This window comes from Carcharodon carcharias, chromosome 1 (genome assembly GCF_017639515.1).
Source record: "Carcharodon carcharias isolate sCarCar2 chromosome 1, sCarCar2.pri, whole genome shotgun sequence".
NCBI classification, from domain to species: Eukaryota; Metazoa; Chordata; class Chondrichthyes; order Lamniformes; family Lamnidae; genus Carcharodon; species Carcharodon carcharias.
In genome coordinates this window covers 181892895-181918859 of record NC_054467.1, presented here as the reverse complement: position 1 = coordinate 181918859, position 25965 = coordinate 181892895, and the positions used below count along the sequence as shown (strand labels likewise).

The following is a 25965-nucleotide window of genomic DNA, read 5'->3' as shown; positions in this document are numbered from 1 at the left end:
ATCCATTCTTAATTAGCACATTCGTTTAGATAATATCACCAACTTTAACTTTAACACCTATGTGTTCTACTGTACTATTGTCGTTGACATCTTTTGATGATCTGCTTCTATCACTGCTTGTTTGTCCCTACAACCATACCACCCCCCTCCACCTCTCTATCTCTCCGCCCCCCACACACACACCTTAAACCAGTTTATATTTCAACTCTTTCTTGGACTCGAACTCAAGTTCTGTCGAAGGGTCATGAGGACTCGAAACGTCAACTCTTTTCTTCTCCGCCGATGCTGCCAGACCTGCTGAGTTTTTCCAGGTAATTCTGTTTTTGTTTTGGATTTCCAGCATCCGCAGTTTTTTTGTTTTTATCTCTGTGTTTAATTGACTGCCACTGTTCTTCAAGAAATGCCTACCTCCTTGAAGAAGTTCTGTTCCTCTCTGCGACAAGATTTCCGTATCTCTCTGTTGTCTTGCTCACCTTCCTTGCTTTCCATTTCCCTCCTAGTGTTTGACAAGGTGTTTACTAAAACCCGCTTTCACAGCCATATCTCCTTTCTCAGTGACTGTCTCCGTCTCCGACTTACCCCACGTGGATTTCAACTGAAATTCCACCCCTCATGTTTCGAACCCACCCAGGATTACAGGTATCTCCGGGACATAAAACGTTTCTCGGACTGCTGTTCCCGTCACATTCTGAAATCCACACTCAGTGCCACGCGCCGCCATATGAACACACTCGACCTCTCCGTCCAGCAGCACCGCCGTACCCTTTTTCAAAGCTGCGCGTGCCCCCAGTTTCATTTTATCCTTCGGCTCATCCGACGCCTCAACAAGAAACTTTTTCTCTTTCTCTCAAGTGCTAAGGAACGCAAGCTCCAACAACTCATCGACACCAACACGCATCTAGGACCCTCCACCCCTACCTGTCCCTCCGTCCCCACCCTTTCTTCCAATCCCAGCCGTGTATTCACTATACCCCCTGACCTTCCCCTCTCCGACGCTGAACGTTCAGTGCTCAGCAAAGGACTTAGTTTCATACCCTTACGCCCTCACCTCAATGAATTTCAGGCTCGGCATGATACTGAACTCTTCTTCCGCCGTCTTCGTCTCCGGGCTCACTTCTTTGGGCAGGAGTCCTCTCCCAGTTCAACGGATCCTTTTACCCATCTCCAATATTCTCCCTCCACCTGGACCCCTCCCTCTGGATTCTTACCTTCTCTCGATCTTTTCACTGAGAACTGTCGGCGCGACATTAGTCGTCTCAATTTCTCTGCTCCTCTCACCCATTCTAATCTCTCTCTCTCTCTCCCTCTCTCTGTCTCAACTTACTGCACTCCATTCTCTCAGGTCCAACCCTGACTACAGCTCCTCACACCCCGCTTCCTGTAAGGACTCCATCACATTCTCTCAGTTCCTTTGCCTCCGTCGTATCTGTTCCGATGATGCTACATTCAAAAACAGTTCCTCTGACATGTCCTCCTTCTTCCTTAACTGAGGTTTTCCACCCACGGTCGTTGACAGGGCCCTCAACCATGTCCGGCCCATCTCCCGCGCATCCGCCCTCACGCCTTCTCCTCCCTCCCAGAAACATGATAGGGTCCCCCTTGTCCTCACTTATCACCCCACCAGCCTCCGCATTCAAAGGATCATCCTCCGCCATTTCCGCCAACTCCAGCATGATGCCACCACCAACCACATCTTCCCTTCACCTCCCTTATCGGCATTCCGTAGGGATCGCTCCCTCCGGGACACCCTGGTCCACTCCTCCATCACCCCCTACTCCTCAACCCCCCCCTATGGCACCACCCCATGCCCACGCAAAAGATGCAACACCTGCCCCTTCACTTCCTCTCTCCTCACCGTCCAAGGACCCAAACACTCCTTTCAAGTGAAGCAGCATTTCACTTGCATTTCCCCCAACTTAGTCCACTGCATTCGTTGCTCCCAATGTGGTCTCCTCTACATTGGAGAGACCAAACATAAACTGGGCGACCGCTTTGCAGAACATCTGCGGTCTGTCCGCAAGAATGACCCAAACCTCCCTGTCGCTTGCCATTTTAACACTCCACCCTGCTCTCTTGCCCACATGTCTGTCCTTGGCTTGCTGCATTGTTCCAGTGAAGCCCAACGCAAACTGGAGGAACAACACCTCATCTTCCTAGGCACTTTACAGCCTTCCGGACTGAATATTGAATTCAACAACTTTAGGTCATGAGCTCCCTCCCCCATCCCCACCCCCTTTCTGTTTCCCCCTTCCTTTTTTTTTTCCAATAAATTATAAAGATTTTCCTTTTCCCACCTATTTCCATTATAAAAAAAAATAAAAAAAAACCTACCATCCATTCTTAATTAGCACATTCGTTTAGATAATATCACCAACTTTAACTTTAACACCTATGTGTTCTATTGTACTATTGTCGTTGACATCTTTTGATGATCTGCTTCAATCACTGCTTGTTTGTCCCTACAACCACACCACCCCCCTCCACCTCTCTATCTCTCCGCCCCCCACACACACACCTTAAACCAGCTTATATTTCAACTCTTTCTTGGACTCGAACTCAAGTTCTGTCGAAGGGTCATGAGGACTCGAAACGTCAACTCTTTTCTTCTCCGCCGATGCTGCCAGACCTGCTGAGTTTTTCCAGGTAATTCTGTTTTTGTTTTGGATTTCCAGCATCCGCAGTTTTTTTGTTTTTATCTCTGTGTTTAATTTAATAATCTTGTTGTGGGGATCCTTTAGGGAACAGCGACCATAACATGAAGAATTCTTCATTCAAATGGAAAGTGAAGTAGTCCAATCTGAAACTAGGATCCTAAATCTAAGCAGAGGAAACCACATAGGTATGAGGCGTGACTTGGTTAAGATAGATCGGGGAACTTCATTTAAAAGGCATGACGGTGGATAGGAAATGACTAATATTTAAGGGACAAAGGTATGCATTGCAACAGTTATACACTTTTTTTTGGCACAAACATACAACAGGAAATGCAGCCCAACCATGGATAACAGAAGAAATTAAGAACAGTATTAGGTCCAAAGAGGAGTCATAAAAGTTGCTAGAAAAAGTAGCAAGACTGAGGATTGGGAGCAGTTTAGAATTCAACAAAGGAGGACCATGACATTGATTAAGAGGGGAAAAATAGAATATGAGAATAAACTTGCAAAGAATATAAAAGTGGACAGTAAAAGCTTCCATAAGTACGTAAAAATAAAAAGATTAGTGAAGACAAATGTAGGTCCCTTACAGTCCAAAATGGGAGAATTTATAATAGAGAATAAGGAAATGGCAGAGCAATTAAACAATTACTTTAGTCCTGTCTTCACAGAGGAAGACACAAATAACTTCACAGAAATACTAGGGAACCAAGGGTTTAGTGAGAAGGAGGAATTGAAGGAAATTAGTATTACAAAAACAATAGTGCTGGAGAACTTGATAGGACTGAAAGTCAATTAATCCCCAGGGCCTGATAATCTATATCTCAGGATACCAAAGGAGGTGGCGATGGAAATAGTGAATGCATTGGTTGTCATCTTCCAAAATTCTGTAGACTCTGAAACAGTTCCAGCAGATTGGAGGGTGGCAAATGTAACCCCACTATTTTAAAAAAAAGAGGGATGGAGGGAGAAAACAAGTTACAGACCAATTAGCCTATCATCAGTAGTAGGGAAAATACTAGAATCTATTATAAAGGATATGATAACATGACACTTAGAAATTATCAATGGTATTAGACAACGTTGACATGGATTTATGAAAGGGAAATCATGTTTGACAAACCTATTGGAGTTTTTTGAGGACGTAACTAGCAGAATAGATAAGGGAGAACCAGTGGATGTGGTGTATTTGGATTTTCAGAAAGCTTTTGATAAAGTTGCACATAAGAGGTTAGTGTGTAAGATTAAAGCATATGGGATTGGGGGTAATATATTGGCATGGATTGAGAATTGGTTAGCAGACAGGAAACAGAGTAGGAATAAATGGGTCTTTTTTGGAATGGCAGACAGTGACTAGAGGGTTACAGCAGGGATCAGTACTTTGGCTCCAGCTATTCACAATATATATCAATGATTTGGATGAGGGAACCAAATGTAATATTTCCAAGTTTGCTGATGACACAAAACTTGATGGGAATGTGAGCAAAGAGGAGAGTGTTAAGAGGCTTCAAGGTAATTTAAACAGGTTGAGTGACTGGGCAAATACATGGCAAATGCTGTATAACATGGATAAGTGAGAAGTTATCCACTTCAGTAGGAAAAACAGAATAGCAGAGTATTATTTGAATGGTGATAGATCGGGAAATATTAATGTACAAAGAGACCTGGTTGTCCTTGTACATCAATCACTGAAAGCAGGCACACAGGTACAGCAAGCAATCAAAGGGCAGATGGCATGTTTGCCTTCATTGCGAGAGTACCTGAGTACAGGAGCATGGATGTCTTACGGCAGCTATACAGGGCCTCGGTGAAACCACATCTGGAGTATTGTTCGCAGTTTTAGTCTCCTTCCCTTTAAAAAGGGCACACTTGCCATAGAGGGAGTGCAGTGAAGCTTCACCAGACTGATTCCTGGGATGGCAGGATTGTCATATGAGGAGAGATTGGGCCAACTAGGCCAGTATTCACTGGCTTTTAAAAGAATGAGAGACGATCCCATTGAAACATATAAAATTCTGACAGGGATGGACAGAGTGGATTCAGGGATGATGGTTCTCTGGCTGGGGGTTCTAGAACAAGAGGTCACAATCTCAGGATACGGGGTAAGCCATTGGGAGCTGAGATGAGGAAAAACTTCTTCACTCAGAGGGTGGTGAACCTGTGGAATTCTCTACCACAGAAGGCTGTGGAGGTCAAGTCAATGCATGTATTTATGAAGGAAGTAGATAGATTTCTGGACTCTCAAGGTGTCAAGGAGCATGGGGAGACAGGGGGAGCATGGTGTTGAGATAGAAGATCAGCCATGATCATATTGAATGGCGGAGCAGGCTCGAAGAGCCAAATGACCTATTCCTGCTCCTATTTGCTATGTTTCTATGTCATGTGATCAAAGCTGCTTTCAGGGATGGTGTCCTTATTAATCCAAGACCCAGTAGATCCATGAGTACCACCAATCATCAGCCAGCCTGAGAACCAGACTCTGAAACTAGCTGAAGTATTTAATTGGAATGGACACACAAAGCTAAGAAAAGACATACCTCTTTCCAGACAAAACACACTGATTATGGGCAGTAGGAGAGCACATACATTCTGTCCATGATGCAACTCACCTTATTGTTTAGTGCCACAGTTGCAAACTATTTATTTCTTCTACTACTGGGAAAGCCTGCTAAGCTTAATAACAACAGTGCAAAAATATGTTGTGCTAGTTATTTGCTTTCTTAAAATTGTTAACTTTATTTGGCAATTAAAGCCCAAGTGAAGTGAAGTGTAGTGTTCTTCTGCTGCTTTTCGAAGACAAGGGAAGGTGGGAGATGCTGCATTTGGCATCATGACAGCATTTGATCAAGCATGGGATCAAGGAGTGCTATTAAAATTAAATGATTCAATGAGAATCCACTGGTTGGAGGTAGACCTAGCACAAAAGAAGATGGTTGTGGTTGGTGAGGCCAATCAGCTTAGTCCCAGCAAGTCATCATTGCAGAAGTTCTGCAGGATAGTGTCTGAGGCCCAACCATCTTCTGTTGCTTCATCAGTGACCTTCCCTATAATATAATGTTAGACGTGGGGATGTTCGCTGATGATTGCACAGTGTTCAATAGCATTTGAAACTCCTCAGATACCGATACAGTTCATATCCATGTGCACCAAACTTTGACAACATTCAGACTTAGACTGATAAGTGGCAAGTAAATTTAGAAAATAAAGTAAATTTACTGCCACACTAGTGCCAGGCAATGACCACCTCCAACAAGACGGAATCCATTTCCCCTTAACATTCAATGGCATTACCATTGCTGAATCCCCATCATCAACATCCGTCAGGTTACTATTGACCATAAATTTAAATGGACCAGCCACACAAACACTGTGGTGACTAAAGCTGGTCAGATGCTGAGAATTCTGTAGTGAGTAGCTCAGCACCTACTGCTCAAGTACTTCTACAATCTACAAAGCACAAGTCAGAAATATTCTGCACTCACCTGAATGAGTGAAGCTCTAACAACACTGAAGAAGCTTGGCACCATCTAAGACAAAGCAGCCTGCTTGATTGGCACCTCATCCACCACCTTAGACATTCACTCCCTCCATCACTGGTGCACAGTGGCTGCATTGTGTATCATACAAAAGATCAATTGCAGCAAATTGACAGCACCTTCCAAACCCATGAGCTCTACCACCTAGAAGAACAAGGACAGCAAGCATGTGGAAATACCACATGCAAGTTCCCCTCCAAGTTCCACACCATCAAGGCTTGGGGCAATACTGCTGGTCCTTCACTGTCACTGGATCAAAATCCTGCAACTCCCTTCTAACAGCACCGTGGATATACCTATACCATATGGACAGCAGTGGTTCAAAAAGGCAGCTCACCACCATCTTCTCAGGTAGAATTATGACTAGGCAAAAAATGCTGGGTTGTCAGTGATGTCCTCACCACCACCCCAGCCCCCGAATAAATAACAAAAATTGAGATCACAAGATAAAAGCAGTGCTGAAATAAACTGTACAGTGTCCTCTAATCATTGTTTTTGCCCCAAGGAAACTAAAAGTTGACCTCATAGTATGGTGCTGATGCCACATGTAGTATGGATCAGTTTGGTGCAGTGGATTCCATTTCCTGAAGGATGTTTGTGACCTTTTAATTACAATCCAACACCTTCAATGGGGCTTTTACTGGAATCAGCCCTCAAATTACCATATTTATTGAATTCAGTTTCACAATAGGACAAGGTTGGTATTCAAACTCATTACCTCAGGTTACAAGACTTTTACAATAGCCAATAGGCTGCCATATACTTTTTGAAAACATATTCTGATGAATAAGGAAACAAATAGAACCTGCCTGCAGAAATGGAAACCAAAGAGACTTACATTTTGAAGTACTTCTCTGAATTAATTGTAACAAATATATCATCCTAAAAAGACAGATTAAGACAAACAATTGATGCTTTATTTCCCCTTTGCCCTGACATGATCATTACAAGTTATCAGTGGTGAGATTTCTAAGGAAATGACTGAAGTGGTTACAGTTTCCTGTTGAGCACTAGTTGGATGCAGCTCAGAGTAAATAATCTGACCATGGGGGAAGAATAATTTTCCTTAGCTACTGTGTGATATGGTGCTGAGGAAAAATGTGATGGCCTCCATTGCTGGCATGTTCCAAATACAAGCTCCATATGCCAGAGATAGAAATCGAGCCATGTGAGGCATTAACAATTTCCTGCAAGGGAAGCTATGAGAACACAAGGCAAGCACATTTTTAGATTTGCAGCATTTGTAAGGAACTTAACCGTGTGGGCATCACAATGGCTCAGGGACCAAGGGAGAGGACACACAAGTTCTTGAAAGTGGTACAAGAGATCCTGGTGGAGGTAGGATGTCCTTTACTTGTGGGGAAAGAGTTCACCTTGCACTCCTATCCCTGCAGCAGCTGTCTGCTATTCCTCTCCAGGTTAAGGAGGCTCCTAACAAGATGTGCAGGATCGAGCAGTCCCTGTTTTCTGGTGACTCCTGTAAGGTGTGCTTTCAGCTGGAGTAGTACAGCACTTAACAACACCCATACAAACATACGTAAAAGGAGCAGAAGTAGGCCATTCAGCCCCTCGAGACTGCTCCGCCATTCAATAAGATCATGGCTGATCTGTTTGTGTTTTGAATTTAGGTGAAATAACTCTCGAATTTACTCTCTAGGTGAAAGTCGCAGAGAATTTCAGGAAAAAGATTGATAAGAGAGTTGGTGAAATCCTGACAAAATGCCCCAGAAAGTCTCCTGATGTGTCCCCTTTACGTCTCTAGCGATAATGAACAGTTAAATTTGAACATCTCTTTAAGTAGTGCTTAAAATCCTTAGCAACAATTTGTTTACTCCTAGTCACTCAGTTAGGTTAGATGAGGTAATTAATTGAAGTGCCAGCCACAAAATGCCATGTAGCCTCTTTAATGAATGCTCGTAGGCAATTTAGCTGTCAATGAGATCCTTAAGAATCCTCGGAGCAGTTGTTCCTAGCATGGGCTTCAACCTATTTACCAAAATAGCATCTGCTGCCGGACAGGATTAAACCAGCATTGCAGATCCAGACCATATAATGGCCAGTTTGGAGGTGCTTTCATGCCGACAGTATGCAATCAAATCACTCCTTCCATCATAAGGTCAGAAGTGGGGATGTTCGCTGACGATTGCACAATGTTCAGCACCATTCGCAACCTCTTAGATACTGAAGCAGTCCATGTCCGAATGCAGCAAGACCTGGATCTTTAGGGGAGATGGTAGCATAGTGGTAATGTAGATGGACTAGCAATCCAGAGACACAGCTAATGCTCTGGGGGTATGGGTTTGAATCCCACCATGGCAGTTGGCAGAATTTGAATTCAATTAATAAATCTGGAACTTAAAGCAGGTCTTGGTGATGGTGACCATGAAACTATCATTGACTGTCGCAAAAACCCATCTGGTTCACTAATGCCCTTTAGGGAAGGAAATCTGCTGACCTTACCTGGTTTGGCCTACATCTGACTCTAGACACTATGCAACAGCACTGAGGGTGTACCGACACCACCTGGATTGCAGCAGTTCAAGAAGGCACAAGTCAGGAATGTGATTGGATACTCTCCACTTGCCTGGATAAGTGCAGATCCAACAACACTTAAGAAGCTTGACACCATCCAAGAGAAAGCTGGCCACTTGATTGGCACCCCATCCACAAATAGTCACTCCTTCCACAAATGACGAACAGTGGTAGCAGTGTGTACCATCTACAAAATGTGCTGCACAAACTCACCAAGGATCCTTAGGAAGCAGGTTCCAAACTGACGACCACTACCAGCTAGAAGAGCAAGGGAAGCAGATGCATGGAAATACCACCACCTGGGAGTTCCCATCCAAGTCACTCATCATCTTGACTTGGAAATATATTGCTGTTCCTTCACTGCTACTGGGTCAATTTTTTTAAATATTTATTCACAGGATGTGGGCTTTGCTGGCTGGGCCAGGATTTATTGCCCATCCCTAATTGCCCCTGAGAAGGTGGTGGTGAGTTGCCTTTTTGAACCACTGCAATCTATGGTTCTCCCTCCCTAACAGCACTGTGCGCGTACCCACAATACATGGACTACGGCGGTTCAAGAAGACAGCTCAACACCACCTTCTCAAGGGCAGTTAGGGATGGGCAGTAAATGCTGGCCTAACCAGCAATGCCCACATCCTGTAAATGAATTTTTAAAAACTCCTTTAGAATACGAGCTAGGAAGTCACTGTGATCTCTGTCATTGGCACACTGCGGAATGAAAGGTTATAATCACAGATGGTCTTGCAATTGTCAAACACCAGGTGGATCTTCAGCTTCAGAATTATCTAAGTGGCATTAAAATTGTTTTGGCTTGTAACCTCATACACATGAATAATAACAATAAACTCTGTCTATTTCAGGAAAAGTGAATTTACAGCAGCCAGAGGGATGCGAATAGGAGTTTCGAAGGTGATGGTAGTGGTAACTGACGGCGAATCACATGACAGTTACAATCTGCCAGATGTAATCGAAGCATGTGATAAGGAAAAAATTAGGAGGTTTGCTATTGCAGTAAGTACTTCATATATTCATTCTACTTTTTGGGCAGAATTTTACATTCTGGGATCGGGGACACAGCAGACCCAAATGAGTGTGAAATCGCGCATGGTTACATCAGGCGGGCGTCACAACTTAATGAAGTCATTGTCTGATATTATGGGTGGTGAGAGTGCACAGAAGTCTGAAGCATGTCTGCTGACAATTAATCTGGCAATTAAGCCATTTTACTACCCAATTGTTTGCTATTTAATGTTGCCTGTGTGATTTAGTGGTCAGCGCACGGGCAACACCAGCAGGCGGCCATCCCGTTTTTATTGGTTTCTTCATCCAGGATGGCAGAGCCTTGGCAATGTATGTAGTTAGGAGTTTAGGTGAGAGCTTGATGTTGGTTGTTATGGCATAGCTGATGGTAAATGCTGAGTTGTTCAAACCCTAAAGGGAAACTTGAAACAACTGCTACAACTTGTTTTACAATTTGTATAAATTCTGAGATGCGTGCCTTGAATTCGGTAGTAATAAGACCACCAAGTCTTATAGGGTTTTACAAAGCTGGATTAAACATTTATTAATAAGAGAAATGATTTTAATCACATGCATATGCCTACAAATTACTACTATAATAACTTCTAAACCCCCTGATTAATCTAACTCTCAGTTACACTTTCGTAAAGGCAACAGTAAGACACACAGATTTTAAAAGACCCAGGCAATTTGACACATAATACCCTGAACCAGCTGAATTCAAAGTGAGTTTTCTTAACTTCAGCTCTTTGAAGACAGCAGCTTGAGGCATAGATGCTGAAGGCTTTTCATACTTGTTACATCTTAAAATTGCCTACCCTTATAAACAGCCTTTGTTCTTCTATACATATTTTCCCCATTGAATGCAAATTCCCATTGTTTCACTATGGGGAGAATTTTCTCCCCGTCGGGGGAGGGGGGGTTGGGCAGGAACAGGCGCAGGCGGATACATAACTGATCACCGCCCACAATCGCTGCGCGCTGCCATTTTATGAGGGTGGGCCAATTAAGACCCGCCCAGCGTGACACACACCTGGAAGCACTGAACGCACCCTGCGCGGGCAGGGGAAGTAGGCTGAGTCGGGGCCTGTACTCTTTTGTGCACATGCAAAAGAGTGTAGAAATCTCCCTGAAGTACAAAGCTGCCTCAGGCAGATCAGTTTGATACTTAAAAATTTAAATAATGGGGATTTTTTATTTTTAAACATGTCCCTCATGTGACAGTGTCACATGAGCTGGGACATGTCTATGAAATTTTTAAGCTTAAAAACCTTCATGAAACCTCATCCCACCCGTGGATGAGGTTTCTTGAAAAATGCGAAGGCCGCCTGGGCTCTTTGCCTGCCCAGCAACCTTAATGTTGGATGGGCAGCTCATTTAATTATGTCAATTGCTGTTTAAATGTCCTTAATAGGTCTTTGACAGTTCGGCAGGCACACAGCCGACTCTGGTACATGCCCGCCGAACTGAAGATCTGGATGATGTACAGTGACATCAGGATGCATGCCCGACATTGCCGCGCATCATTTTATGCATCGGCGAGTGGGTCCTACACCTGCTTGCTGACCCGAAGCTCCTGGCCTATGTCTTTGGACTTTAACTTTCTGATCATAATCTTTCACAGCACTAAGTTTTACCAGTAATATTTGGGAAAAATAAACACACTGTTTCTAAATATCACCTGCCTAGGTGACACATTTTAACATTTTACCCCTCCTGTGAAAATAATCTAGTCTGGTTTATTTCAAAATTCAAATATCCTTTTACACCTTACATTCTAAACTTGCCCCATATTTACCACGTTTACACCAAAGCCTTCAGACCAGTTGCCTTTAATCCAATTAACACACTAACACATACACACACATATACCATCCTGACATGGTTGATTCCTGATAGTTCATAGCATTTTCATTGTTTTTTTTTTTGGAGGACTCTGTCTTTCTAGCTTTTCTCAGGGTTGTTTTGTTTACAAACTTTGTTGGAGGTTGTCTGCTGGGTGTCCCCTTCAGTGCACGAGACAGTGCCATCCACATTTCTGCAAATGGAAATTGTATACTTAACTGGTGGGACCTCCACTGACAAGGATGAGAGGGCCAGATGGAAGAGGAGGCCTGGTGTCCACAGGCAGTATCATAGAGAGCGACCTGTGGGAAGAGAGCCACAGCCACAGAGGGTGCCGGGCCAGGAGGAAGTGCAAGGTGGAAGAGCCCACAGCAGATGGCACTATCCTGCATCTAGAGTCTACAGGCAGTACTCCAGCTACCTCAATATGTCTGAGATACAGTGCCAAAGGAGCCTCTGCCTCTCTAAGGAAACTGTAACCTCCATATGTCAGATGATTGGGCTGGAGATTTCCTCCAACTGCGTAGAGCGCCACCCTATGCCAATGGCTCTAAAGGTCACAGTAACCCTCAACTTGTTCACATCCGCATCTTTCCACGGGTCAGTGGGGGATCTATGTAGTGTGTCCAAATCTGTTGTCCACAATTGTGTCAAGCTGGTCACTGATGCTCTCTTCAGACGGCTCATGACCTTCACTCATTTCTGGACTGACAAAGCCATCCAGACAGAACAAGTCAGAGGCTTCACAGCAATTGCTGGCTTCCCCTGCATCCAGGGGGAAGTCATGGAGTGCACACATGTGGCCATCAAAGCGGCATCAGGTGAGTCAGGTGCCTTCGAGAACAGAAAGGGATTTCACTCCATGAACATTCAGATAGTTTGCGATCATAGAGCACAGATTCTGCAAGGCTGTGCAAGATTCCCTGGAACTCCCATGTTGCCAACATCGTGTGACACTCCCAGGTGCCAAGGCTGTTCGTGGCTGTAGCTCAGATGGATGGTTGGCTCCTGGGTGACAAAGGCTCTCCCTTGTAAAGGTGCTCATGACGCCACTCTGACACCCAAGGTCAGAGGCGGAAGAGAGGTAAAACAGGAGCCATACCTGCACAAGCCACTGAAGCTGTGGTTCAGATGCCTGAACCAATCACAGGGAGCTCTGAAATGCCCTCCAAAGCACATGTCACTTATAGTCATTGTCTGCTGCACTCTGCACAATCTGGCACTGGCAAGCGGGGACCCACTGGAGGATGAAGACAGTGAGGCAGCTCCACAGGCCACGGAGGATTACTCTCAAGAAGGATCTGATGAGCCAGGGTGGCACAGGGTGAGGATGCGGAGGCTGACGGAGGAACCTTCAGGGAGACAGGGACATCAGGGAGGCCTTAATTCTCCAACCGTTCTGCTAGGTACTTAGGCCAAGGGCGCACCTCCTTAGAAAACATTCCCAACGAGGCCATCCTATGACCCCAGCTTCAATTCATAGCCTCTGAAATAAAGTTTGGAGCCCCTCCTGCCTATCACAATCCAATGTCATGCCCTGCACCAATGAAAAACATAAAGCACACTCAGACCATGAAAAGAAAATAAATATTTATGTCTTGATAATGTTGATACAAAATGAACATAAATTTATCTCTTGTTGATGTAGCCATAAAATGAACATCCAACACTGCTCAAATGAAGCAATGTCACCTGTGGAAAAACCCCTCTTGTACTCATGGTGCCTTAAACTTACATTTGCGAGTGCTATGTCTAGGTGCCCCCTCACCTCGCTGACTGCGGTATTGGAGACAGCCTGCTGCCCTTTTGGCCCTGTTGACCTTGGTGGTCCTCCTTTGACCAGTGGAGCCTGTGCAGGCACCACCTGGGAGGGAGCGTCCAGTGCCATGGCTGGGCAGTCCTCAGTCATTGCAGCCTCGTCAGATGCCATGGTCATTGGCAGAGGGGTGTAGGAGCTGCTGCCATCATTCAGAGTGCTCTGAGAGGAGCCTGAAGAAATGACAAGCAGCTCGTCCACCAGCATGAGTTTGGTTTGAACCTCCCTGCTGACCATTGCTGGACAGGCACCTAGCAGAGAGACTAGGTGCCTCATCCATTTCTCACACTAGCAGTGACATCCTGAAGTCATGGCCAGTGTGAGGGCTTGCAAGTCTGAACCCCAGGGGCCCCTGATTCTGTTCGTAGAGCTGCGTTTCCAAGAGAGTTGCCACTGTCTCAATTGTGGAGGCTGTGCACTCGGAGCTCTGGGTCAACGCAGTGCTCATGCTCAGCATAGACTCCTCCATGACAGAGACGATGGTACGCAAATCCTCAGAGATTTCTGCCAGATCTTCCTTCGCATTCCTCTGGGCATTGAACATCTGCTGCCTGATAGACAACTCCAGAGGCTTGATATCTACCTCATACTTAGCATATTCTTGGTTTCCAGCAGTCCTTTGAATGCTAGTGCCCTGAGCACTTTCTGCCTCCACCAGCTTCTCATGCGAGTGTGATGTGACTTCCCCACAGTACACAACCATCCGAGCCGATGAACTACAGCCACCGATGTGCTTGTGTGTGTGCTGTGCCTTGTTCCGAGAGAGGATGTGACATGATGGATCTGGCTGGGGGTCCTCCTCAGTTGTTAAAGTTGGGGGGGGGGTGGTGCTCCTTGGGATCTTGGCAGCCTCTTCAGGATGGCTCAGCTGAGGAAGGAAGACAATATGTCAGGATATTCAACACCATATAGTCAACGTGCTGATAGACAGGCTGCTGACACCATGGACAATTGCCTCATGGAGGCATTGTGATTGGACGATGAGTTGCGACTCTTCCTTAGAAATTCTCATTTGAGATGAGATGACATATGTTAATTGCAGTCTCCACCAGTCTGACCACCAGTCTGGCCATTGTCCACTGGGCTCTTAATTTCCTCCGAGACCCCTGTCTCTCCATGACCTGTGGACTTTGCTCAATGATGGCACTCGAGCTCTAGGGCACCTATCTCATACTTGGTCATTAGGAAGAGGTTGGCCACCCCACCACCCGTTTGTGTTCTTCTTTTATTCATTCACGGGATAGGGGCTTCACTGACTGGGCCAGCATTTATTGCCCATCCCTAGTTGCCCTTGAGAAGGTGATGGTGAGCTGCCTTCTTGAACCGCTGCAGCGCATATGGTGTAGGTACACCCACAGTGCTGTTAGGAAGGGAGTTCCAGGATTTTGACCCTGACACCATGAAGGAACGGCGATATATTTCTAACTCAGGATGGTGAGTGACTTGGGGGCGACCTTCCAGGTGATGGTGTTCCCATCTGTTAACTGCCCTTGTCCTTCAAGATTGTGAGTTTGGAAGGTGCTGTCTAAGGAGCCTTGATGAATTCCTGCAGTGCATCTTGTAGATGGCACACACTGCTACTACTGTGTGTCGGTGGTGGAGGAAATGAATGTTTGTGGAAGGGATGCCAATCATGCAGGCTGCTTTGTCCTGGATGGAGTAAAGCTTCTTGAGTGTTGTTGGGGCTGCACTCGTCCAGGCAAGTGGGGAATATTCCTTGTAGATGGTGGACAGGCTTTAGGGAGTCAGGAGGTGAGTTACTCGCACCAGGATTCCTAGCCTTTGACCTGCTCTTGTAGGCACAGTATTTATATGGCTAGTGTAGTTCAGTTTCAGTTTCTGGTCAATCATAACCCCCAGGATGTTGATAATGTGAGATTCAGTGATGGTAATGCCATTGAACAGCAAGAGGCGATGATTGGATTCTCTCTTTTTGGAGATGGTCACTGCCTGGCACTTGTGAGGCATGAATGTTACTTGCCACTTGTCAGCTCAAGCCTGGATATTGTCCAGGTCTTGCTGCATTTGGACATGGACTACTTCAGTATCTGAAGAATCGCGAATGGTGCTGAACATTGTGCAATCATCAGTGAACATCCCCACTTCTGACCTTATGATAGAAGGGAGGTCATTGATGAAGCAGTTGAAGATAGTTGGGCCTAGGACACTACCCTGAGAAACTCCTGCAGTGATGCCCTGGAGCTGAGATGATTGACCTCCAACAACCACAGCCATCTTCCTTTGTGCTAGGTATGACTCCAACCAGCGAAGCATTTTCCCTCTGATTCTTATTGACTCCAGTTTTGTTCGGTCTCCTTGATGCCACACCCAGTCAAATGCTGCCTTGATGTCAAGGGCAGTCATTCTCACCTCACCTCTGGAGTTCAGCTCTTTTAAACATGTTTGAACTAAGGCTGTAATGTGGTCAGAAGCTGAGTGGCCCAGTTAGCCACTAAACTGAGCGTCAATGAGCAGGTTATTGCTAAACAAGTGCCGCTTGGTAGCACTGTCGATGACTCCTTCCATTATTTTACTGACGATGGAACGTAGACTGATGGGGTGGTAATTTGTTGGGTTGGATTTGTCCTGCTTTTTGTGTACAGGGCATTCCTGGGCAAATTTCCGTGTTGCCGGGTCACTCAGCAGCATTAAGGCTTCTCTCTTGAATGGGCAGAAGAAAATTCACTATTCCAACCTCCTCTTGTGACACCATTCTGGCCTGGCCCACACCCCCGAGACCCAGTTTGATGTGCACGTCCGATTAGCATACCTCATCCTTCGATGCACCCAAGGCAAGCAGGCAGATCTGCCAACCTTGGCTGGAGCAGGTTTCAGTGCCGTTTGGCACGCAGACTCTCATACCCCTGAGCACCATGATGAACAGCCACACCTTAGCACATCCATACACTGTTCCATGCCAACTCAGTATTCACCCTTGTGGAGAGAAGAGGATCGTTAAACCTTTTGCGGCACTGTATCCAGGTGCAGCGCACCATGTCATGCCCGCTGACCTGGGCTGCTACCTCCGTCCATGCCTTGCTGGCGAGGCATCCTCTTGCCATCCCATGGCATTAAGACTCCACTCCTGACACTTACTTCCTCGACCAGAATGCGTAGGCACTCATCAGAGAACCCAGGGCAGAGTTCCCATTTGCGTTACGCTCCTGCCTGGCATGCCCAGCTGGTACAAATGCCATTACTATATCCCAAGCTTTAATTTTTTGGCAGCACAACTCCTGATGTGTCCCATGACAGCCTTCAGGGAGCTGCCTCCGCCTATTTTAAATCCCTTGCCAGGTCCGCATTGGACCCATCGCCTGACACGCTCCCGGCTTCTCCAAACAAATGCCGCTTTCACCCCGGGGGGCCCCTGATCAGCCGCCCAGATTGAAATCACATTTCTTCTTCCCCATTGTCAGTCAGGAGTGGGATTCACAACCACTTCTGGGCTCGCTGAGCAAAATTCAGGCCATCAAAATGTTATAGGCTGGTTTCCTGATTAGACACTCCTAATAAGAAGTAGCTCTCATAGTGAGCTTGGGTTAGGAAATAACACCCCCTTGTTCCTTGATTTCCCATCCAGTCACTTAAATAGATGAAGAATGAAGGGCTGTAGGACTGTCGTTTGCCAACTCTCTCGCTGAGCATTGCTTCTTGAAGGAAGGCCCAGACTTTTCCTTAATTTGTGTAATAAATTTCATACTTCTAAAATGGCCATATTTATGAAGCAAAATTCAATGCTTGTGCATTTAATTTCCTGCATTCTATTTGCTGCATATTTACAGAACCTTTTGCCTGCGCTTTCTTCATGCAGTCTCTTTATTTTAAACTGGTAATGGATATTTCTGTTAAAATAGAGCAGAGAGAAATGTTATAACAATATATTAATCATGTGTACAATAATAATCTGAGAGCTTAATGGTTGGCACTGTTTCAGAAATAGTTTCTGACAGTAATAATCATGATGACTGTAAATAATGTTTATTTCCTTGCCTTTGAGCATCTCACCTCATTCCACTCTCTTGCCTATTCTTTAAGATTCTTATTCTCCACTACCCAACTACCCAGCCCAGCCTTAAATATCCTCATTCTTTTCCCTCTTCAGACTCTGTATTTCTCATCCTCAATATTTTCAATCTGCATCTCAAGTTGTCTGCCCTTTCTTCTCTGATTTCTTTACTCTCTTGTCTTCCTTTCACCTCTTCCATTTTGAGTGCTTTCCAAGTCTTCAAGCTAATTTAAAATAGCTACCTATACACCAGTCATTGCAAAGTAAACTCTTTGGAAGGTTAGATTATTCAAAGCTACAGAACAACACATCCAAAAACATGCTGAGTGCTTACTATTGTCAATCATGTAAATATATGTTTTATTATTTCCCTTGGTTTTACCCTCCAATGCTGCTCTATCTATTGCTAGCACCATACTCTATGGTTTCAGAACGATGATTACTGTATATTTTCCTTATTGAGACCAAGAGCTGTTTCACACAGCAATTTAATTAAGAACATTAAAAAATATGCCCAGTTAAAACTGATTCTGAATGAAAGATGACATTAGAAATAAATCTTGTTCCCTCCAATTATGAACCTACCGCGATTCACTAAAAGCACTGAGCAGTGTATGATATTATCTTTAATTGTTAGACTAGTGTTTTCCAATAGCAGAGACCAATGCTTTGAGGGGTCAAAGATCACCTTAATATTTCACAATATTATAGGAAGCATTAATTACTGGTCCAAATATCCACAATAAAGTAAAGCAGCACACAGTTAGTCAAATCAAATGAAAAAAGTGTATTTCAACAATCTGATAGCAAATTAGATCCTAATACCTCTGAACACCACATAATGTCCTCTGAATACCACATAATATTTGGTGCAGAGTTGGTCAATGTTTGAAAATATAAAAGACTACAGCACAGATATAGGGAAGGATTCCTAATTCAGGGTTGGACATGAACATTTGGCAGTATTTGGTGTAGATTAATGGGGGCCAGCTTTCCTTTTTTGGACTTCACTCATTTCCATTGACTGAATGATGTCATGCTGGTTAGTTCGATTTTTACCACAGTTCCTTCACCCAGCATCTGCTGAAATAGTGAGAGGGATTGTATGGACATTCCATAGGCTTTTCCTAGCATTCCTTGATGCCATGGCCAATATACTTACTAGGTAGATTTAAATTTTATATGTATCAATTCCCGTCCTGTTCTCATCAAAAATACTGGTGTTCTGACAATTAAGTAATTACATCATATGAGCAATGGCAGTGTTGAACTGCATTTCAATCACTATGTTACATTTTATTAATTATAATCAATTCCTTCATCGTATTTTAGGTGCTTGGCAGTTACAACAGAGGAAATCAGAGCGCTGACAAATTTCTAAAAGAAATAGAGTCTATTGCAAGCTTACCCAAAGATAAACACTTTTTCAATGTATCAGATGAAAAAGCGCTGGTGACAATAGCAGGAGCCCTTGGAGAGCAAATCTTTGCTTTGGAAGGTAGGACATGCTGTTTTTTTTTCTGGAGTTAGCATTGTTTCAGCATGACAAATCAATGTCTCCACAGGTTTCAAGTGTTGCTCAAAGCCAGAGTCTGAAAAAGCTTGCTCCAAATTGTAGAGGAGGAATGATGATTTAACAGGAGCCCAACAAGTCACGTTCACTGGCTTTTCAGATTGTTGTTATAAATACAAAAAACTTGATACTACTACATTGTTGTCAATCCTGCTAGATTGGCTTGAAGTCTCCAGGATTTAACAACTAATTCCCAGGATACTATGGAAAGCAATCCAAGAGAAAAATAATATGGGCAATAAAAAATACTGTTTCTATTTTAATTTTTCATTAGTTATAAAAAAGCAGAACTTGAAAAAGGGCTGTACAACATTAGCTTTTTTCAAAGTCCTTATCAGGGGACAAGGGGAAGTTATCAGGGGCTTGGAGTAACACATTGACCCGAATTTTGTAGTGAGCTGCGAAGTGACAATACTCACCTCCGATCTCAAAGAAAGCTGCCTACAAAGATTTAGAAAGCTCTGTGGCATGGATTTCACCTTTCCTTATGTTAATTTCATTGTGGCAACACCTATAGTGAACCTTTGGCATCCAGCAACAGTGATGCCATGAAGCAGGCTAAGCAGCCAATAATACTGAAGAATTCTCATAGACAGGAAGCACCAGCAGGTGCTATCATTCACTTTTCATATTTTAACACAATGTGAAATAAAGATTACCAAGCGACATGCAAAGGACCTCGAGGGCCGAGGTCCTGCCTTCCAAGAGCTGCCAGCCAATCAATTAAATGGCAATGCCATCGGGAAGATGTTGACTGCTGCTGGTATGACACCCATCCTAAGCCTAGGATCATCATTGCATTCCAGGCCAGAGGTGAGTGATACTGGGAAGGCAGTCTGCTTGTCATGTTCCCTGGTGATTACCCTGCCCTCCACTGGGTTAATACTAGCGGCAATGGGATGAGGCTGTAAAGTGGCCATTAATTGGCTACTTAAGGGCCTCAATTGGTGGTGGGGCAGGAAGGCCGCCCACAGGCCTTTCCACCACAGACTTAATTAGGATGAAGGCTGGAAGGTGAAAGGGATCCCACTCATCACTATCCCACCTGATTAAACGTTCCCACCACAAAACTTGCATCAGGGAAGAGCACAAGATTCTGCCCACAGCAGGCATAGACCATGTTCTGCAACTTATTCTTTTTCAGCTGTTTTTCTTGTTTCAAATCTTTCCTTTCCTTACTAAAACCACAAAACTTACTTTTTTCACCCCGTCCCACCAGACCCCATCCCTACTACTTCATCAACCCATCCATTGACTTACCATGGAAAATATCACACAAGAACCAATTGTATATATAAGCAAACTATACATTTGGTACATGTATGTTATACTTCTGACATCATACTTCAAAGGTATAGACAAAAACAGAAAATAAAAGCCACTGACTTCTTCCTGTTATTTCTGACATACTAACACTGGCTTCTCCTTAAGGGCAGGAATAATAGAATTAACAAGCAGCCAGCCCATCTACGGAAACTTAACTCAACCATTAAAGTGACCTCAAACCATGCCTACTTACATCACTTCCCCACAGGGAACCTCTGAGCGGTGGCCTTAAAAGTGACAGACTGGGTTACCCACAGCTCCACCATAGTGGCTAAATGGCACAACTGTGCTCCAGACCCAGGTTACTCTGAGCAACATATGGGATCAGCTAACAAAATATAGATAGGAAAATGACTTGTTTTAATAAGTTGTAAAATTACTCCCCTCCCTTCCTTGGCTTTTCTTCTCACATGCACATTGTCTTTAGGTTTCTGTGAGACAAGTGAGTTTTCTTTACTAATGATCACTTCTCATTTATCAGCAACTGGTGATCAACAAGCTGCCTCTTTTGAGATGGAAATGTCACAAGTCGGGTTCAGTACACATTATACAGAGGTAAGATAAGGAGAATCTCCTCCACATTGATTTTGTTCTATTCTTGGCTTAAGCATATGAGATAATGTTTAATTTTAATGAACACACTGCAACAACCAACCATTTCATTCCTGGGTACAACAGACCAAATTGCTGCATTGAGCAGAGCAACTCATAACAGGAGTAATTGGTACCATGTCACTGAGGTTTTTCAGACATTTAAAAACTGGGAATGTTTGTTGCCTGTCATGCTAAAGAAGGGAGGAATCATGTGTTGAATAAGTTTTGCTGTTAGGAACATTTTCATGTTGTTGCAGTGAGCGTTAGAGATGGGCTGTTTCATCTGGATGTCATAGATTCATTCCTTGGGATAACAACCCCAACAAAGTTCAAGTGCATACTATGTTTAACCAGTATTGCTCATATATTGTGCTCCACTCACTCCTGGACAGGAAGCTCTCCCACCAGGAATTCAAGAGAGAGCTTGTCATGATATTCTATCCATTGAAAGTTAAGTGGAGCACATGCTGGGTTAAGCCTTATGTACTCCAAATGGGCAAAGATCCTCACCAAGACTGAAAATTTGCAAAAGTAGCTCTTGTTTGTTCATTTGTTGTATTGTCATGTTAGTAATACCAGACATTGAAGTAAACTTGTTGGATTTACCAAGTCAATGGTCAGGGTGACCCAGTAAGAAAATACTATTACCCGGATGCCAGTGTTAGCAAATTCAGCTTTGAAGTTGCCACCATGAGACATATACATCTAAAGTTAGTAGCACTCCTACAGCAATATAACAGCAGCTTAAAACCAGCTTGCCTCCTCCAAGCCTATGTGTTTGATTCCAGTGCCAGAGTTCAACTGTATTTAAACATAAATCAGTAGAAATTAATAGACAAAAACAAAATGGTGTTAAATAGAATGGCAACTCACTGCAATACTGTGCCTCACCGCCAGCAAAATGCCCATAGGCATGGAGATAATTTTCGAAACTGATGAAAAACTGTTCAACCTACATTGCCTTCGATCCAAAGCCAATATCACTCCAACTTCAGTCATTGAGCTCCAGTTTGCATATGATGCTTGTGTGCATGCTCACTCAGAAACTGAGCTCCAGTTCATTTTCAATTCTTCCTCCAAAGCCTATGAGAAGATGAGCCTTTCATTAGACACCCCGAAAACTAAGTCCTCTTCCAACCAGCTCCCTCAGCAAAACACCTTCCCTTGTCAATTAGGATTGACAAAGAGATTCTGGAAAATATGGAGCATTTTTCATATCTTGGGAGCCTCCTCTAAACACAGGAAGACATAGACAACAAAATTCATCATGCCCTCCAATGTGCCAGCTCAACCTTTGGCCAGCTGAGGAAAATTGTATTTGAGGTCTAGGATCTCAAACCCAAGACAAAGGTTATGTTTCACCAGGCAACAGTGATCCCTGCACTCCCATATGCTTGGGAGACTTGGCCAATCTATATCAAGCACCTCAAAGTACTGGAGAAGTGCCAGCTGTGATGCCTTTGCAAGATCCTCCAACTCCAGTATCAGGAAAAGTGGTCCAACGGCAGCACTCTCTCCCAAGCCAACTTGCCCAGCTTCGAGGTGCTAATCACACAAAACCGGATCGGCTAGGCAGAACATGTCGTCCCTTTGCCCAGCACCAGACTCCAAAAGCAACTGTTCTACTCGGAATTTGGTCAAACATCCCCACTGACTCATGAGAGTCCCTGGTTTGTGACTGAACAAAACGGAAAAGGTTCAGTTGGGAAGACACCAAACACATCAAAAGACTTCAGGCGACATTTTCAAAGCTCGCTGGCAGCAGGCGTGATCGGTGGTGTGCGCAGAAAATATGGCATGACCTGCTTCACAACGGTGTGAAGACAGGTTGCAATCGTCCGCTAAGCCCACCGATGGTGGGCCACATTTCCTGCCAACGGCCAGCAGGGAACTAATTGTAATACATTGGCATATAATTAAAAGACCATCTTGCCAGGCTCCTGGAACCCTGCCATATTATCCGTCCACGTCAGCGGGAAAGTGCGCCAACATGTTTCACAACAGCACACAGGTGATGTGCTCTTGGTGGCCTTCACTTTGGGGGGAACTGAGGTGAGTGAATAGTAGCATTTTCCACAGCATCCCTGTTGTTTACAGGTTTTAGGGGCACTGGGGGGCAGAGGCAACTGATGTCTGGCCCCGGAGGCAACTGCTGGGCATGGTATCTGGGGACGTGGTGTCTGGTCATCAAGTGCTGACCAGCCTTGGAGGTGATTGCTGAGGGGGATCGGTTTCCAGTGCATCCCTAGCGCTGCATCCCGTGGACAGGTAATCAGGTGGGGGGTGTGGGGGGGGTGCAGGGTAAGCGAGGGAAGTGGCCACGCATTAGGGACACCTGTATAAACTGACCATGCCTCTGCAACTGAGACAGATCAGGCACATCCACAGTGATATGATTGGGGTTGGCCTCCTAGCCTGCCCACTCATACAAGCAACATGGAGGCACCAAAGGGCCACCAAGTGCCCCATACCTTGTCTCCCCCATCCCAACTACCCCCCCCCCCCCCCCCCTCCCCCCACCTCACCCCCAGCCACCCCCGGCACAGACCTTGATTCGTCCATCACTTTATTGGACCACAGAGCAGTTTAACTACACAAGTTGTACAATCTCCTCGCCAACGCTGGCCATGTAGCAGTCACTGCTGGGGGTACTCACAGCCCCTTGCAATCTCAGCATCCCGGTTTGGGCCGGTGTTCTCCACGTCGCAGACTGACAGGGCAGCCATGCAGCGCACTCATCTCTGGCCATCCGAGAGGTGACCAGCACTCTCCAAGAAGCATTAAGGGGCAGTCACACAGGACCAGGAATGGTGCTAAGTACAGCCATGATAACCATGTCTCTCTCTCTCTCTCTTTCATGCTGCAGGAGGACCATGTCAGGATCGGGGATCTTGGTGACCTAGCTGTATGCCTGATGGCCTACAGAGACCATAGAAGACAGAGGAGAGAGTGACAGAGGCTCCTGGCTGCGCAAAGGCAGGGGCAGCAACCTCATGAAGAAGGGGCAGCAGAGGCTTCTGCACACGCTGCCCAGGTGTGACAGCGAGCCGTGGCTGGTTGGTGCCTAGTGACACCCAGAGTCTATAGACACCACCTGCCATTCCTGCAGATGACTGAGAACCAGAGTCACCAATGATTGCGCATGTATAGGGACCTAGTGGCTCACATCTGCCGCATACTGCAGGACTTAGAGCCAAGGGGACATAGAGGGCATCCACTGCCAGTGACAGTGAAAGTGACCGTGGTGCTCAATTTCTCTGCCAGTGGCTCCTTTCAGGGTTCCACAGGTGACCTCTGTGGGATTTCACCATCTACCACCCACAAATGCATCCATGAGGTCACGGATGCCATCTTCTCCATGGCACACAACTTTGTGCATTTCGTCCGGGACTGGGACAGCCAGGATGCAGGAGACATTGGATTCGCCCTGAATTCAGGATTCCCGCAGGTGCAGGGTGTGATTGACTGCACTCATGTGGTGCTCAGGTCTCTGTCGTTACGCTCGGTGGACTTCATCAACTGCAAGGGCTTCCACTCACTGAACATGCAGCTGGTATGCCACTACACGAAGCACATCCTGCAGGTGTGCACATGGCTTCCAGGGATTATACATGACGCCTACATCCTGAGTCACTTCCAGATCCCTGCAGTCTTCCAGGGTGCACAGAGGCTGCAGGGTTAGCTCCTTGGGAACAAGGGCTACCTGCAGAGGCCGTGGCTGATGACACCCGTGCGGTGGCCTCAGGCTGCAGCAGAACAACGCTATAATGAGGCTCAAACAGCAGTTCGCAACTTGGTGGAGTAGACCATCGGGATTCTGAAGGTGCGGTTCCAGTGCCTGGACCAGTCTGGTGGAGCCCTGCAATACAGTCCGCAGAGGATGTGACACATCGTCATCATCTGCTGTGCCCTTTACAACCTGGCGCTGCAATGGAGAAATGAGCTGGCTGAGGAGGAGATGGAGGAGCTGCACATCTCCTGATGAGGAGGACTCCCAGGGATGTGGGTGAGGGGGTCCTCAGTGGTGACGACAATGGAATGAGGCTCTCGCACTGGCTAGACAAGGCAGGTGCACTCAGATGGCTGTTGTAGTTGCCAGATTTGTGGAGGATGATGGTGACATGCAATGAGGTGTCCCCTTGGATTCTCACATCACAGCCGTGAACATTTGACTCCAGTCTGGCTTCTTGCAGCACCAATACCCTCTGAGAGTGCTCCTGTCACGGAGGTCCAGTGGAAGCCCAAATAGTTGATTGATCGCAGGAGGATGATGACAACATGCAGTGAGGAAACTCCGTAGATCTTCACATAGCCTCTGAGAATGTCTGACTCCTATCTGGCCAAGGGCAGCTCGCTTGACCTCCATGATCAGCGCCATCTCAGAGACGCAGCCATGAAACTTTAGATGCATCTGATGCTGTGTCTGCCTTCAGCACCTCAGCCCTTCAGGAGCTGGTGCACAGCATCACTGGTCGCAGATGCTGGTGTGATGGGGGCCAGCCCAACCTTTAAGGTGCTGAGAGCACACAGAGAGTATGAGAGAACTCTGTGGTGTCTGCCCACCACACTCTGGCAGCAATGAGCAGCACTGCCGAGGTGCAGGCATCAGTAATGTGAGGCTGGACCATCACTGTGGTCTGAAGGCCACACAGGGAAGAGGCCCTGGACTGAGACACCTGCCTTTTATCTTGTGCAGAAATGTTTCACATCTGAGTGACAAGAACACTGCTCATCAGAACAAGGAGCCACAGGCAGGGTGACATTCTTAAGAGTTTATTGGCAATAGTGAACAGTACGTACAAGTGAGCAACACCCGTGGCCAGGCTGTGAAATTACTTTTACCTAAATTCCCTAACCCTGCCGCTACACCTTGGTGCTCCCCAGACATCCATACAGGAGGCAGCCTGCTGACAGTGATGCCCTGTCTGTGATAGCATTGGTGGGTATCCTCTGGAACGTTGAAACTTGGAGGGACCCAACCTGCTTTCAGGTTCCTGCTGTGTGGCAGTGGCACCCTCCTCGGCCTGTGAAACTGGAGCTGCTGGGGTCACAGGAAGAGG

The 25965-nt window shown here is 45.6% G+C and overlaps 1 protein-coding gene across 2 annotated transcripts in view; it reads left to right on the top strand.

The window, feature by feature from the left end:
• The window catches only part of itga1 (integrin, alpha 1), a 334480-nt gene that overhangs the window by 168946 nt on the left and 139569 nt on the right, over positions 1–25965 (top strand). For both annotated transcript variants that reach the window (XM_041192519.1, XM_041192527.1), the window contains exons 8-10: positions 9583–9733; positions 18745–18910; positions 20793–20866. In XM_041192519.1, the coding sequence (XP_041048453.1) occupies positions 9583–9733; positions 18745–18910; positions 20793–20866 (391 nt within the window). The remainder of the gene's footprint in view (positions 1–9582; positions 9734–18744; positions 18911–20792; positions 20867–25965) is intronic.